Below are 14342 nucleotides of genomic sequence, written 5' to 3' on the forward strand. Positions count from 1 at the left end.
TTAACATCGATCCGACTTTTTCTTTTCCTGATCATCTAGTAAACTTCCCATCACAACATTATGGCTGGACCATTGAAGCTGTATGTATTTGGGGATGAGACCGGGGACTTCGCAGAGCCACTACAAAGGCTGTGTGAGCGAAGGAAGGAAGTTCTCTTCCTGCATTTCTTAGAAGAGCTCAACAAGGTTCTGAGAGATGAGGTACGCCGACAGCCTCGTGACGTGCGCTTGCAGATTCCAGAATTCACAGATGTGCTGGACCTTGTCAGACACTACCGTCACTCAGGATCCCGCAATCAAATCCTCGAGACTACTCTGACTTGCGTGTGCCAATTGGCAACTGTTATCAGGTATTTGCATTGATGAAGTCTCTACGAACATATTTCTAACTGAGTATTTAGCTTTTTCGGCAACAAAACATCTCAATACTTTACCCCCTCCGACAGTGTCTTCGCTGGATTCTGTACTGGGTTGTTGTCAGCCTCGTCAGTCGCTACCAGTCAAGACACATTACAGTTGATCACTAATGCTTTGACAACCGTCAGAGTAGCTTTCCGGATTGGCGTCAAGGTCAATGGAGCTGCTCAACGATTGTCGAAGCATGGCGATGCTGCTGCCGCCCGGAGCTGGACAACACTCATAATAGGGGCCCAGAAAGAGGCCTCGATAGAGGCTCTGGCACAATTCAACGAATCAAAAGGTATTCCAAAGGCTAATCAGGCCTACATAAGTGCGAACAGTGAAGATGTGGTTTCGATTAGTGGGCCCCCGGAAACTGTCGCCTCTCTACTTCAGCATTCAGAATACCTTCAGAAGTTCAGGACAGTCTCGCTTGACATATTTGCACCTTTCCATGCACCACATTTATACAGTGATGACGATGTTGCGGAAGTGTTGCGACCATTCTCGGACATGGACGAGAAGAGGAAGTTGTTCATCCCCGTCATCTCAGGCGTCGGCACTCGCTACTCTCCAGATTTGGATGTTGATACTCTTATGGTAGATGTTGTGAGAGACATATTGATCCGACCGCTCTTATTTGAGAATGTCATGAACACAGTCACAGAAACGACGATAACATCGCCACGAAAGGATTGCCAAATCTTCTCCGTTGGACCGTCTCAGGCGATCAACAGTCTTGCATCAACTCTGAGAGCAGATACCTCTTTAAATGTGACAACAGAAGGACAACTTCACACGGAAAAACCCGACTATGAGCCTTTGAACGGAGCTCAGAAGATTGCGATCGTTGGAATGGCAGGTCGCTTCCCCAACTCTGACGATCTTGAAAGCTTCTGGAGTACATTACAACAAGGATTGGACCTACATCGACGGGTTCCTCCGGACCGTTTCGACATCGATGCACACTACGATCCCACTGGGAAAAAACTCAATTCTACTCATACTCCGTATGGATGCTTTATCGAAAAGCCAGGTCTATTCGACCCACGTTTCTTCAATATGTCCCAACGAGAAGCCTATCAAACAGATCCTATGGGAAGACTTGCACTAGTAACAGCATATGAAGCTCTGGAGATGTCAGGTTTTGTACCTAACAGGACACCATCTTCCATGTTGGATCGGATTGGCACCTTTTATGGACAAACAAGTGACGATTGGCGGACACTCAACGCTGCAGAGAAGATTGACATGTACTATATCCCCGGAACGATTCGCGCTTTCGCCACTGGTCGAATCAACTATCATTTCAAATTCAAGGGACCAAGTTACAACGTTGACACAGCCTGTTCGTCCAGCTTTGCTGCCATTCAATTGGCTTGTACGTCATTATTGGCAAAGGAATGCGATACTGCTCTGGCCGGAGGACTCAATGTCATGACATCGCCAGATCTCTTCGCAGGTTTAAGTCGCGCGCACTTTTTGTCCAAAACCGGATCTTGCAAAACTTTTGATGATGGCGCTGACGGCTTCTGTCGTGGCGACGGAGTTGGTACAGTTGTATTAAAGAGGCTAGAAGATGCCGAGGCTGATAACGATCCAATTTTGGCTGTTGTTCTAGGCACAGCAACAAATCATTCCTCTGAGGCAGTCTCAATCACCCGGCCTCATGGACCAGCCCAGGAATCTCTCTACCGAAAGATTCTGAAACATACAGGTGTGGACCCTGTTGATGTTAGTTACGTGGAGATGCACGGCACAGGAACGCAGGCCGGTGATGGAACTGAAATGAAGTCTATCACAAATGTTTTTGCTCCACGAGACCAAGGTCGCCGCCAACCAGATCAACTGATCCATCTCGGTGCGCTCAAGTCAAACATTGGTCATGGTGAAGCTTCTGCCGGCGTGGCATCTCTGATCAAAACTGTCATTATGATGCAAAAGAATGCTATCCCTCCCCATGTTGGCATCAAGACTACCATGAACAAAACGTTCCCTCATGACTTGAACGAGCGAGGTGTTCGAATTGCTTTCAAAGAAACCCCCTGGGTCCGTCCTGATGGAGGAAAAAGGCGTGCCTACTTGAACAACTTCGGCGCTTCAGGTGGGAATACTGGTCTCCTCCTGGAGGATCGTCCAGCTCTTGTCCCAACGGGGAGCAAAGATCCCAGAACAAGTTTTGTGGTTTCGCTAAGTGCCAAATCGGCATATTCTCTGAACCAGAATATCAACCGACTTGCAACTTATCTTGAAACAAACCCGGACACATCTTTGCCAGCGCTGTCATATACAACCACTGCCAGACGAATTCACTATCCACACCGTGTCTCTTACGCAGTGAGAAGCATCTCGGAAACATTAAAGTCGTTGAGATCGACCCAGTCTAAGGCGATCACATCTGATCCGATCAGCTCTGGTAAAATCGCTTTTGTATTCACGGGGCAAGGCTCGCATTACACAGCCCTCGGAAAACAACTTTTTGAGGACTCACAAACCTTCCGAAATGATGTGATAGAATTCAACAGAATTGGTCAGAAGCAGGGCTTCCCGACTTTCTTACCTCTCATAGACGGCTCCGAGGAAGTCGGATCACTCTCGCCAGTTGCACTCCAACTTGGACAATCATGCGTTCAGATCGCACTTGCGCGGCTCTGGCAGTCTTGGGGCATCACTCCAAACAGCGTTCTTGGTCACAGCCTCGGAGAGTATGCTGCACTGAATGTAGCTGGTGTCTTGTCCGCTAGTGACACAATTTACCTCGTTGGACGAAGAGCTCAACTCCTTGAAGAGCTCTGCACCCCGGGCAGTCATAAGATGTTAGCCATTGCGGCATCTGTGAGCTCTGTTAAAGAGATTCTCGGTGATAAGGACATTGAAGTGGCTTGCATCAATGGCCCCAATGAGACTGTCATCAGCGGTTCGGCAGAGCAAATGGAGACTTACTCGAAAACACTCAAAGCCATTAACATCAAGTGCTCCTTGCTATCGACAGCTTATGCCTTCCATTCAGCACAGATCCAAGTCATCGTTGAGCAATATGAAAAAGCAGCAAGCTCAGTCAATTTCGGAACTCCAAATATCCCCGTTATCTCTCCTCTACTTGGGGACATTGTAACTGACGGCAATGTCTTTGGACCGGATTATCTGTGCCGCCAAGCTCGAGAAGCTGTGAACTTCATGGGTGCCCTCAAAGCTGCCGAGTCCAAAGGAGTTGTTGATAACAATGTAGTCTGGCTTGAAATCGGTCCCGCACCTGTCTGCTCTACTTTCATCAAATCATCTCTCGGAAGCAAGGCATTGACTTTGCCGTCGCTCCGCCAGCAAGAAGATGTATGGAAGACATTGTCCGGCACACTTAGCAACCTCTATTCGAAGGGACTTACAATCGAATGGGAAGAAGTCCACCGTGAGTACGAAGCATCTCACACCGTGCTAGCTCTTCCGAGCTACTGCTTCGAGGAGAAAAACTATTGGCTCGACTACAACAACAATTGGTGTCTGACGAAAGGCCAAAAACTTGTCGAGTCAGCCGCTCCAAAGCGTCGGGGGCGCCATTTGTCAACACCATCTGTACAGAAGGTAATCAAGGAAGGCTTTGGACAAACAAAGATTACTGTTGTTGCCGAATCAGATCTGTCTGATCCTGATCTAAACCACGCAGTGACCGGTCATTTGGTGAATGGATCACCTCTTTGCCCTGCAGGTGTTTACGCTGAGTCGGCGTTGACTTTGGCGGGCTACATTTACCATAAGATCAAGAAGACAGAAAACGTCGGCATGGATGTGCGTGCTCTGCAAATCATGAAACCCTTAATCGCCAAAGGTCGTGATCAAAAAGAGAAGCAAGTCTTCAGAATAACTGCCACGGCCGACCAACCACTGAAACTAGTGAAGATCAGTTATAACAGCGTGTCTGCTGACGGCAGCTTGGGAGTGTTGCATGCTACCTGTAATGTTGAGTACGGAGACACCAAAATCTGGCGTGCAGAATGGTCGAGATTGGCATATCTGGTCCGATCGCGGATCAACGTGATGAATGATGGTGTCAAAGGTCGCCAATACCGGAAACTCGATCGCAAGGAAGCTTACGAAGGTTTCTCGGGCTTCGTTGAGTACGACAAACAATACCATGGGATGAAGGAGGTAGTCATGGATCAGAAGAACCTCGAAGCCACCTCGAAATTGGAATTTCAGCCGTCCAATGACTATGGTGAATTTGAGATAGACCCTCGGTTCATCGACAATATCTCCCATCTTTCAGGATTTATTCTGAACGGATCCGGCGCCACAGACACCAAGAAGCAAGTTTACGTATCTCACGGATGGGATCATCTACAAATTGCTGAACCTCTATCGAGCAGCAAGTCATACAGCAATTATGTCAAGATGCACGAGGTCGAGAAAGCGACCATGTCGGGCGATGTCTATATTTTTGACGGAGAAGAGATGGTTGCGCTCGTAGGAGGTGTGAAGTTCAAGGCGATCCCCCGAGCTGTCATCAATCAACTCTTACCTCCTCTCAAGGGAGTCGCATCTACCTCTTCTCGAATGGCTGCCGTCAAAGACAAGCCTGTCAAGGACTCGAAATCCCTCGAAAAGTCTGTGCCTCAATCGAATCCCAACGCGACTGTGACTAAAGCCAGTCAAAAGCCACAGGCTCCAGTTGCTGTGCCTCAAAAGCAGAATAAAGCAATCATTAATGATTTCCTGGCTCTAATAGCCGAGGAATTGGGTGTGGAGCCGTCGGAACTTCAAGATGACACTGCCTTTGCTGATATTGGCCTGGACTCACTCATGTCGCTCTCAATCACCGGACGTATTCGCGAGGAACTTGACTTGGAAGCTATCCCGTCTTCGTTGTTCACGGACTTCCCTACAATCGGCCCGGTGAAAGCAGTGATCATGAAGCTTGCGGACACTTCTTCCGATGAAACTACGACAGCTACCACAGAAGAAGAAGGCCCGGCTACGGCGGATGCAGATAACACTGAGATGATCAAAGAGATTCTTCTTGAATCCGTACCCGCGAGTCCATCTTTCAGCGAAGCTATAAATGGGTTGTTAGCAATCGTCTGTGAAGAACTAGGTGTAGACCTGGGGGAGCTGCTTAAGGTGCAGCACTTTGCTGAAGCTGGTGTTGACTCTTTGATGTCACTTACCATCACTGGGAGAGCTCGCGAGGATTTAGACTTGGACATTCCGTCCTCGTTCTTCGTGGACTATCCTACTGTCGACCAGGCAAGATTGGCTATTGCATCTATCATGGGTAGTGGCGATCAGACCAGAGCCACTACACCATACAGCGTCAGCGACGATGCGAAATCATCAACGAGCTCTTTGACTGGAAGCTCGGTGCTCGACAGCAACGCTAAGCCTGACTACGACTTCGAAGTGCAAGACATCAGTCAGTCGACTCGACCTGCAACCTCAATCGTACTGCAGGGCAGTCTTAAGACTGCTTCAAAGACTCTATTCCTTCTACCCGACGGATCAGGTTCGGCAACCTCATATGCTGCTCTTCCCAGAATTTCACCAGATCTATGTGTTGTCGGTCTCAATTGCCCTTTCATGAAAACTCCTTCCGAGTATACGACCGGAGTCGATGGTGTTGCTTCACTATACCTTTCCGAAATCAGGCGAAGACAACCCGAAGGTCCATATGTTCTCGGAGGATGGTCTGCTGGCGGTATTTTGGCGTATGCAGTGGCATTCCAACTGATCGAAATGGGAGAAGAGATTGAGGCTCTCTTCTTGATCGACTCGCCATGTCCAATCAATCTGCAGCCACTACCATCGGAGCTGCTACATTTCGTCGACTCACTGGGATTGCTGGGGGCTCAAGGATCTGCACCTAACTGGTTGATCCCCCATTTCGAGGCATCAATCAAGAACCTTACCGATTTCATACCATATCCCATGGATCCGGAAGAAGCACCAAGAACACATATCATCTGGGCTCGCGACGGACTCGTCTCGGAGTCGGATGAGAAGCAGTTTCCGAGGACTGAGGCCGAGGCGAAGAGCGTCAAGTTCTTACTTGATAGTAGACAGAGCCTCGGAACCTACGGATGGGAGAAGTTGATTGGCTCGGAAAACATCAGCGTGGATTTCATAGAGGGCAATCATTTCACAATGATGCGTGAACCAAAGGTAAGTCCCCCGTACCTATCCCTCACACAGGCAGATACTAACATTCTGGGGCAGGTAAATCAATTGCCAACTATTCTAGACCGCATTATTGGTGCATAAGGTGTTGGATTGATGTTATAAGAGAAGAAAGACCGGAGGTTGTAGCTGCCATAGAAATCATTAATTAAGCCATCTAATCGCAAAAAGGAGTGCTATGGTCAGGTTCCAAGTTATAATCATACCTGTCATGAATCAATAAACCCTCCCCATCTTCACAGGATGTTCAAACCATAACGTCAATTCGATAAATATCTAAACTAGTAGATGTTGGCCTCCATTCATGAGTACTTCTTCTATCACACTAACTTCAAACCTCCTTCCCGTCTTCGGACCGACTCTCAAAATTTCAAATTAATAGATATAGTGTTTGGCAGGCCACTGAAGGGGTGGCTCACTACTAGCAGATATATCCAGCCCATTGCCGACGCAGATTTGGTGACTGGAACCCTTAAGAAAGCCTGCCAGGCACTTGTCCAGGAGCTATGGAGCCCCACAACCTCCACCCACCCAACCGACAAACAGATTGTAGCTGTAAGATGAATATGGAATTGATACTTGAGTCTACAAGGCACATAATCATGTTCCCCTGATCCAGGAGTGGGTGAGAGTAGCCCTGCGGATAGCCGCTTTGTCTAGACTGTTTAGTGCATTCCACGCTCTATGACCACCAAACATTCAAAATATATATGTGAGGATGGTAGCATTTGGTATCCTTTAAACTCTAAAACTCTACTGGTATAAACAGTCACCCAAAGTAATAAGAGCCTTACATATCCCTGAGGAAAGATAAATAATCAGTAGACAAATAGTGCTCGATGAACTGAGTAGTACACTATTTTCAAAAAGACTCAATATTGCCTGATTGTAATATAGGAATGCCTTTGAGCAACTAACACTAATGAAGTACCTATTATAATGTTTGAGTTTTCTTCTAGGCTTGTCGGATGGAAATAAATGGCTCTCAAAGCGTATTTCCATCATGAATAGAATGAATTAAAGCTTCCCATCTTCTGATAACATCTTCCCGCTCTTCACGAGAGGAGCACCGATATTCACTCACCCCTTGAATGTAGCCCTGGGCAGAAAATGCCAGGGCACCCAAGATAAAAATACTACAGTGTTAGGCTTGGCGCACTGCGATGAAAAGAAAGAACTGCCCCAGTTTGAATCTGAATATCCTCAAACTCCGAAGGAACTTCGATCGGCGATATTTCGGTTAGCTATTGTTGTCCCTACGTTGACTGTCTGGACTTACTTTTACCGTTAGATTATTTATCAAGAGAAGTACCGGACTATACAGCCTATGTTTCATACGGGCTTCATCTTTACCAATCAAAACTGTAACAAGTCTCTGAATACGGAATCAGGCATATCAAGACCAGCGTATCGTGTGATTAGCGGTTGAAAAGTTACATCAATGTTTGCCAACATGGATGCAATAACAGTCGGCACAGTACCTGCCTAGTAACAGCGGCCCGCTATTCCAAATATCGACTCCGAATCTGTTCGCATACTCCCCAAATCCTTCTCCTGTTGGCAAGGCCTAGGGTATAGCCATAGCTTTTGCCCGTGGACTCACCGTGCTCCCTGCAAGCGAGAAGCAGCATAGAAGCTTTCCCCTCGATCTCCTGCGATTGGAAAACCGAGAGTTCGAGCACTTCCCACAGCCATGGATATGTATCGACTAACTTGGCCTCCCACGTGGAGCGCGGAATCAAGGTAGTGTGCATGACCCGCGAGGCCGCCTTAAGAGCCAAAATTGATTCTGGGCGAAGGTGCTTGAAGATTTCGTGTCGCAGTTCGGTCGGAAGACGACCGAAAATATCTTCTTCATGGAGCCTCGTCTCATTATCCAGGTAGGTTTTCGTGTCTAACAAGCACTTGATTTCGCTGATCTCCGATTCGAGCTCCGGTATGTTGACTGGATTTACTACTAGAATCTGGGCATGTTAAATTTTTAATCCGCATTGTTTGCTCTCAGCTTATTACTTACCTCCTGCCCTCGGATAACCTCCCACACCTGCTCTGCGGGAGGGTCCGGGTCGCCATAGTCAAGTTGCAGCCGGACGTACCGGCCACCGTTGGCCTGTTCGAAAACGTGATACAGCGCATGTCCCCGAATTTCACCTGGCTTCCTCAGGGAGATGCACCTCCTCAGAACCTCGTAGCAAACAGAGTGAAAGGGAAACACATGTGGTTCGCCGATTTCCGCAAAGTCGTGATATCTGTGAGGGTTAGCGGGTAAACTGGAACAGGAGATAAGGGGCGACGCAAAACATACGCGATCATGGGCACAATCTCACTCTTCGGGTACGGGATGTTCATATCTAGTAATGCGATGTTATCATTGACGGCTAATTCTAGTGCCTAGGAGGGCTATGCATTCAGAGCAACGTACGATTCCCAGCAACGACTTCAATTCCACCCTAGCAAGACCTCCAGCTTCAGCAAGTCATAATGCGGGCGTGAACAATGTCAACAGGATCGATTAACTTACATAGTCAAAGTACCGACCAGACCCCGTCAGAAACGACCTAGAAAGTCAGGGCTCTTAGTTTTATCAAGACGGTCATAGCGAGTCACTACAAACTTGTCACTTCCGGTAGCGCCAGGATTCATTCCCAGGGCACGTAATTCATCGAGCCACTCCAGGTTGCAGTCTTTGAGGATCTCGAAACGATAGGCCCTTTCGTCGGTCCCTTCGCAGTCCATGTCGACCTGGCTGGAGAATGGACCTCCGCAGATAGCGCAAAAAATCGCCCAGCCACCCATTTTAATCGTTGTGCATGGATAGCATATCATTGTGAAGCAGAAGAAAAGGATAGCGCGTCTTTTATAATCGCGGCTAGTGGGGGATTGGTGCCTGGTGCTTCGTGCCTGTGCCCTGGGTAGACTGGCTTACCCACCCCACCAATCCACACTTGGGTTGAACCATTAGGTTCAATATAGGTGCACGTGATATAGGGTCTCTTAAACTGATAAGCTTATCTAACTAGATCTAGGCCTAGGTAAGAATATACTTTTATATAGAAAGATAGAGAATAGTTATATCTATCTATATATAAAATAAAAGATCAGATTTACTAAGAAAAACTAGAGTTATAGTAGTTTTTAGATTTTAGAGGATGGTAGTTAGGATAGTTGAGGTAAGATATATATATCTCTGCACTACCTTTCAGCCTAAGCTTAGGGGGCACTACTACTCCCCTCTATAAACCTATTTTAGCTTATATAATAGGTAATATATAATATTTATACTAATTTATTATTATATTACTTATTAAATATATAGATATCCTAGTGGTGTGGCTAGAATACTAGAAAAATAGGGGGTAATCTGAATACCAGAGGCACCTGACTAGAGAGTATGGATATCTATATTATCCGCAGTTCAACCCGCGTGGATATAAGGGGTGGGTGAGATACCTAATGGTTTACCCATAATCCACATGGGTTGGATCAATCCATATCCACCCCACAGCCAGTCTAGCCCTGGGTGGGAGTTTCCACCAAGCCTGTGCGGGACTAGCTTACAGTCTATGCCAAGATCGCGCGAAATGGAGCAGTCCGACTGTGCGCACTTCCCCAGCAGGAAAATTGACTCCTGCAGATTTACAGATACGCTACTGTCCACAACAATAGACACAAGGGACGGACTGTTTGTCCTTACTCTTCTCCGCTGCACAACCAGAAACATGCTTAGCTAGGAAACGCCGCTATGGCCTCCTTTAATGCTCTGCCCGAAAAACTGATCAGCATGATCTCAAATATGTGAGTTAAGCAACCATAGGATTCCCATCCCGTCCAATTTTCAGAATGTTGTCGACTTTGATCTCTCACCACGTCATAACCGAACAATAAACAAGGCTGAAATTCTAAGGTATGTTTGAGATTTACCGTTTCTATATGCCTTGAGATTTTCAAGCCAAAAAAGTTCCGTGTTGCGACAGGTCGAAGTCGGAAATTCGACACTGGTGTGGTCCCCAACTGAGTGAGGACTACTAACTATTTACTTGCTTCACGAGATGCTTCCCCTTGATCCTAACAGCTATTTCACTGGTACATTTGAGTCGTCTTAGTCTTAATTGAACCTGGTGTGTGAGTGCGCAAATCAGTTGCTCCGAGTCATTGTTCGGAGCTCAAAAACAAAGAGTAATCGCAACTGTGTAGAAACGGCACCTGCATACCATGCGAGTTGGCCATTTTATTTTTAGCAAACCGAGGCATTGGACTAGTCGCCATGTACGGCCGTGCCTCAACAAGGAGAGGTCAGATACCGCCTTCAAGCACCCACGGTGGAGGCGAATCTGCTGTTGGGACATGTCTACGAACCTCAACCGTCCCTAGGTTGATTGACATCATGGCTGCCATTTCTGTGCTTCGGTTTGGAGAGACTAGAAGATTAACCCTATCTATTTCCCAAAGATGATATAATATGCTATACCTGTACACTAGTTACCAATATAGAAAATACATCCTCAAACACTCATTAAAGAAGAAGTGGACTGCTGTAGCTTAGAGCATACGTCCCCTTGAGCCTATAGCCTATACTTCTTATGGTACACTCTGGCTGTGTTAACTAAGAGGAAAGGGGATATGTTCCAGCGATGGAATGGATCTATTACCATTATTGGCAGCATGCTCAAAGATAAGCTAGGGGCAGCCGCATGGATAGTTACGATGAGTGGTGAGGCACCTTTACATACCTAGGATTCAGATGGCCATCTAGACCACTTTGCCAAAGTTACAGTGCTCGCCATTGTTGCAGGTGTCTTCGACCGATTCTTGGTTCTTCGCAGACCTTGGCTCCTTACATTCCACATCATACCTTCTAATTAGATGGAACGATCGGACGAATGACGTGGATCTTGTGTACGTCCAATGAAGGAAACACGATACGCATATTCATTGGCCCCTAAGAATACCCTGTCTTATAATCTGGCAGCGGAGTATCGATCCAAGGACCGTTCACCTTCCTCTACCCCTTGCCTCACACGTGCAGACAGATCGGGATCAACTAGATGGAAGGTGTGGTAGACCTTCTCTCGAATCTCCCTGCGAGTTTGAGCCACCGACGCAATGATATTCTCCACCATCTTATCCTGAAACTCCTGGCTCCGAAACTCGGGAAGAGCGTTGTAAAAGTCCCGCGGAAACTTGTAATCGTTCTCATTGGTCTGCATCCAAGACTTGGATGAGAGCTGCGACAGCCATGCGTTGAACTTAGGGTCATGCTCCTGGGGCTGTGCAAATTTCACACCCTGCGATTCGGACACATAACCGGGCAGAGACCCGTAATTACTGTCGAAAGTGCCTTTGCCATCGCGGAGGGTCGGGTTGAAGGTCATCGGACACTGGTTGACGGGGATTTTCTGGTGGTTGGGGCCGAGCCGGTAGCGCTGGGCGTCTGGGTAGGCGAACATGCGTGCCTGCAGGATGGGATCCTCCGAAGGCAGGACGCCGGGTACCATGTTGGAGGGGGAGAAGGCGAGTTGCTCGACTTCAGCGAAATAGTTGTCCGGGTTGCGCTTCAGAGTCAGCTTACCAAACGGGCGCGCGGGGATTGTTGGGAGATCCTTGGGATAGGTGCCCAGGTTCCAGTGCTTGGTCACGTCGAGAATGTTGAAGCCGAGATCGGCAGCTTCGGCAGGATCCACGACCTGGACGTTGGCCGTCCAGCTCGGGTAGTCTCCCCGTTCGATGGCCTCGTACAGGTCCCGTGTAGCGTGGTCAGGGTCGAGATCAGCGTTGCTTTTGGCTTGTTCACCCTGACTGAAGTTGGGTCCGCGGTCCGACGACAGGAAGATGTGCACGTATTTGAAGGAGCCATCCGGCATGACCCACTTGTAGGCATGGCCCATATACCCACTCAAGGATCGCCAGTTGAACATGGTGCCGAAATCACTGAACTGCAACAGAACCATGTGCAGAGACTCGTGGTTCGATGTCACCCAGTCCCAGTACATATTGGGGCTCAGGAGGTTGGTCCGCGGGTCACGTCGTTGAGCATGCATTAGACTTGGGAACTTGAGCGGATCCCGGATGAAGAAGAAGGGAAAGTTGAGGCACACCCAGTCCCAGTTCCCTTCCTTGGTGTAGAACTTGGTGGCCATTCCTTTCAAGTCTCTCATGCCCTCAGCAGAACCTCGCTCCAGCCCGGTGGTTGAGAAGCGAGTCACACACGGCGTCTTCTTTCCCACGCCGAGCAGCATGTCAATGTTACATATATCAGAGATGTCAGCAGTCACCTGGTTCAAATCAGCATGTGTTCTCGCCACACCATCGACGCCTCCGTAGGAGATACGTACCTCGAATTCCCCGTAAGCCCCGGCACCTTTGGCGTGCACCACTCGCTCGGGGATCTTCTCCCGATTGAAATGAGCCAACGACTCCACCAAATGGTGGTCATTGAGGGCGAGAGTGCGTCCGTCGGCTGGGGGCCCTTCAGGCTTCATAAATGGACACCCATTGGCCGTTGTGTATTTCCTATCGATCGATCCCGTATTCGGACACTTGGAAGTCATATTGACAAGAAGCAACGTTCAGTTTGTAGAGGCAATCTGTTGATGAACGTTAAGAGAATTATATGTGCGTGTCATTTATCCAACTTTGGGTATTTGTAGCAATTGTTTCCTTCTCACCACTGGGGTTCTAATGCTAACACCTACGTGAGACTGGCCTCGGACCCTTGCATCGCAGCTCTTGCCGGGTATCTGGCGTTTTGAGAGTATTCAACTTCTCCTTGCGGCAAACCCTTCTTGCAGAGTATCACAATCCCAAACTTGCACGGCTTCACGAACAGTATCTATCAAGGAGTGCGGCATTCTTGCCTGCAATGTCTGTTGTTGAGTAATGGCTGGCTGAACGGGTCCTCACCGTCTTTTGTTCTAACAGCCCTGGCGTCAATGCTTACCTCCGAGGCGTATACCAGCCCTTACGTCTCGCAACCAGCATTTCTTAGCTGTCCCAGAGCTGGCACGATTGCTATCGTTCAGCGTAAGTCTCAGCTGTGTCCCTGAGTCGCCGTATCTGTTCAATATATAGATTGAATGGTAAATGAGGACTTCGGAGGCGTGGACAACAGCTGCGTGTATCTGTATGTGGGAATCATACGGAGTTGCCCGACCCCTTGCTCTGAGGAAGAATGATTCACTGGCATAATTGTTCGGATCATCTCGTAATGTATTAGAGCAAAGTAATTATACATCAGATATTTGTTTCTTCATAGGTAGATCCTTAATCATGAGGAGCAATAGGTCTCGCACATATTTATTCTCTTCGCTTGTTTCACGGCTTTAATGGGGCATGCTACGACAAGACTGTTTAGCAGTCCCACTGTAGAATATCCAGTGTTAATAGCAATACTACTTGAACTAGCTAGAGTTGTCACTCCATTCTTTGATCTCCACATGCGTTCACAATCAGCATTAGAGTGGTGAAATCCATTGATGCAACAGGCTCGGTGTGGGATCCTTGCTATAGAGACTATCCTAATACACCGTAATAGACCATCACCTAGCACTAAAGTCTGCTGCTATGGCTATGAAGCTGTTTTTACCCCTCTGTTTGAAGCTAACTTAAAGTATCCGCAGGTAGGTAGGGTGCGGTGGAACAATACGATAGGCAGCTTCATGGTACCCTTAAACAATTATATTCGTTGAATATGACAAATCTCTTATCTTGAGCACTTCACAGCATAAAAAGTAACGAAAGCTTGACAGCTCCAGCCCCTTACCAGCGTCATAGAGGTTTAG

At 47.8% G+C, this 14342-nt stretch overlaps 3 protein-coding genes across 3 annotated transcripts; 1 reads left to right on the forward strand and 2 right to left on the reverse strand.

Moving 5' to 3' along the window:
- Positions 1 to 60: 60 nt before the first annotated feature.
- Positions 61 to 6648, forward strand: ALT_1267 (type I polyketide synthase; the record flags this gene model as incomplete). Its single annotated transcript, XM_089599125.1, has 8 exons — positions 61 to 350; positions 402 to 4857; positions 4924 to 4997; positions 5043 to 5600; positions 5670 to 5803; positions 5894 to 5984; positions 6036 to 6549; positions 6604 to 6648. 8 exons carry the CDS (start codon positions 61 to 63, stop codon positions 6646 to 6648), a joined length of 6162 nt encoding a protein of 2053 aa, XP_089456789.1.
- A 1418-nt stretch (positions 6649 to 8066) lies between these two features.
- Positions 8067 to 9360, reverse strand: ALT_1268 (uncharacterized protein; the record flags this gene model as incomplete). The annotated part of the gene is made up of 6 exons (XM_033563807.2): positions 8067 to 8528; positions 8582 to 8813; positions 8870 to 8915; positions 8987 to 9014; positions 9086 to 9122; positions 9179 to 9360. The coding sequence occupies 6 exons, from the start codon at positions 9358 to 9360 to the stop codon at positions 8067 to 8069; spliced, it is 987 nt and encodes a 328-aa protein (XP_033419698.2).
- A 2159-nt stretch (positions 9361 to 11519) lies between these two features.
- fgaCat (catalase easC) lies at positions 11520 to 13112 on the reverse strand (the record flags this gene model as incomplete). Its single annotated transcript, XM_033563806.2, has 1 exon — positions 11520 to 13112. The coding sequence occupies one exon, from the start codon at positions 13110 to 13112 to the stop codon at positions 11520 to 11522; it is 1593 nt and encodes a 530-aa protein (XP_033419697.2).
- Positions 13113 to 14342: the final 1230 nt, after the last annotated feature.

Source organism: Aspergillus lentulus, assembly GCF_001445615.1.
Source record: "Aspergillus lentulus DNA, contig: Alt01, strain: IFM 54703, whole genome shotgun sequence".
In the NCBI taxonomy this organism is placed as follows: Eukaryota; Fungi; Ascomycota; class Eurotiomycetes; order Eurotiales; family Aspergillaceae; genus Aspergillus; species Aspergillus lentulus.